Consider the following 286-nt stretch of genomic DNA (forward strand, 5'->3'; position numbering starts at 1 on the left):
GCCGCCGGTGGCGTGGTGACCACGACCGCCTCGGGGAAGCGCATCCGGAAGAACCACGCGTGTGAGATGTGCGGCAAGGCCTTCCGCGACGTGTACCACCTGAACCGGCACAAGCTGTCGCACTCGGACGAGAAGCCCTACCAGTGCCCCGTGTGCCAGCAGCGCTTCAAGCGCAAGGACCGCATGAGCTACCACGTGCGCTCGCACGACGGCGCTGTGCACAAGCCCTACAACTGCTCCCACTGCGGCAAGAGCTTCTCCCGGTGTGCGGGGGCCCGGCCCGGCG

At 68.2% G+C, this 286-nt stretch overlaps 1 protein-coding gene across 1 annotated transcript in view; it reads left to right on the forward strand.

The window, feature by feature from the left end:
* The window catches only part of Maz (MYC associated zinc finger protein), a 14,109-nt gene that overhangs the window by 2,282 nt on the left and 11,541 nt on the right, over positions 1-286 (forward strand). Inside the window, exon 3 of the mRNA XM_010617460.3 lies at positions 1-263. Coding sequence (XP_010615762.2) covers positions 1-263 — 263 coding nt within the window. The remainder of the gene's footprint in view (positions 264-286) is intronic.

Source organism: Fukomys damarensis, unplaced genomic scaffold (genome assembly GCF_012274545.1).
Source record: "Fukomys damarensis isolate Sample0158 unplaced genomic scaffold, DMR_v1.0_HiC HiC_scaffold_34, whole genome shotgun sequence".
In the NCBI taxonomy this organism is placed as follows: Eukaryota; Metazoa; Chordata; class Mammalia; order Rodentia; family Bathyergidae; genus Fukomys; species Fukomys damarensis.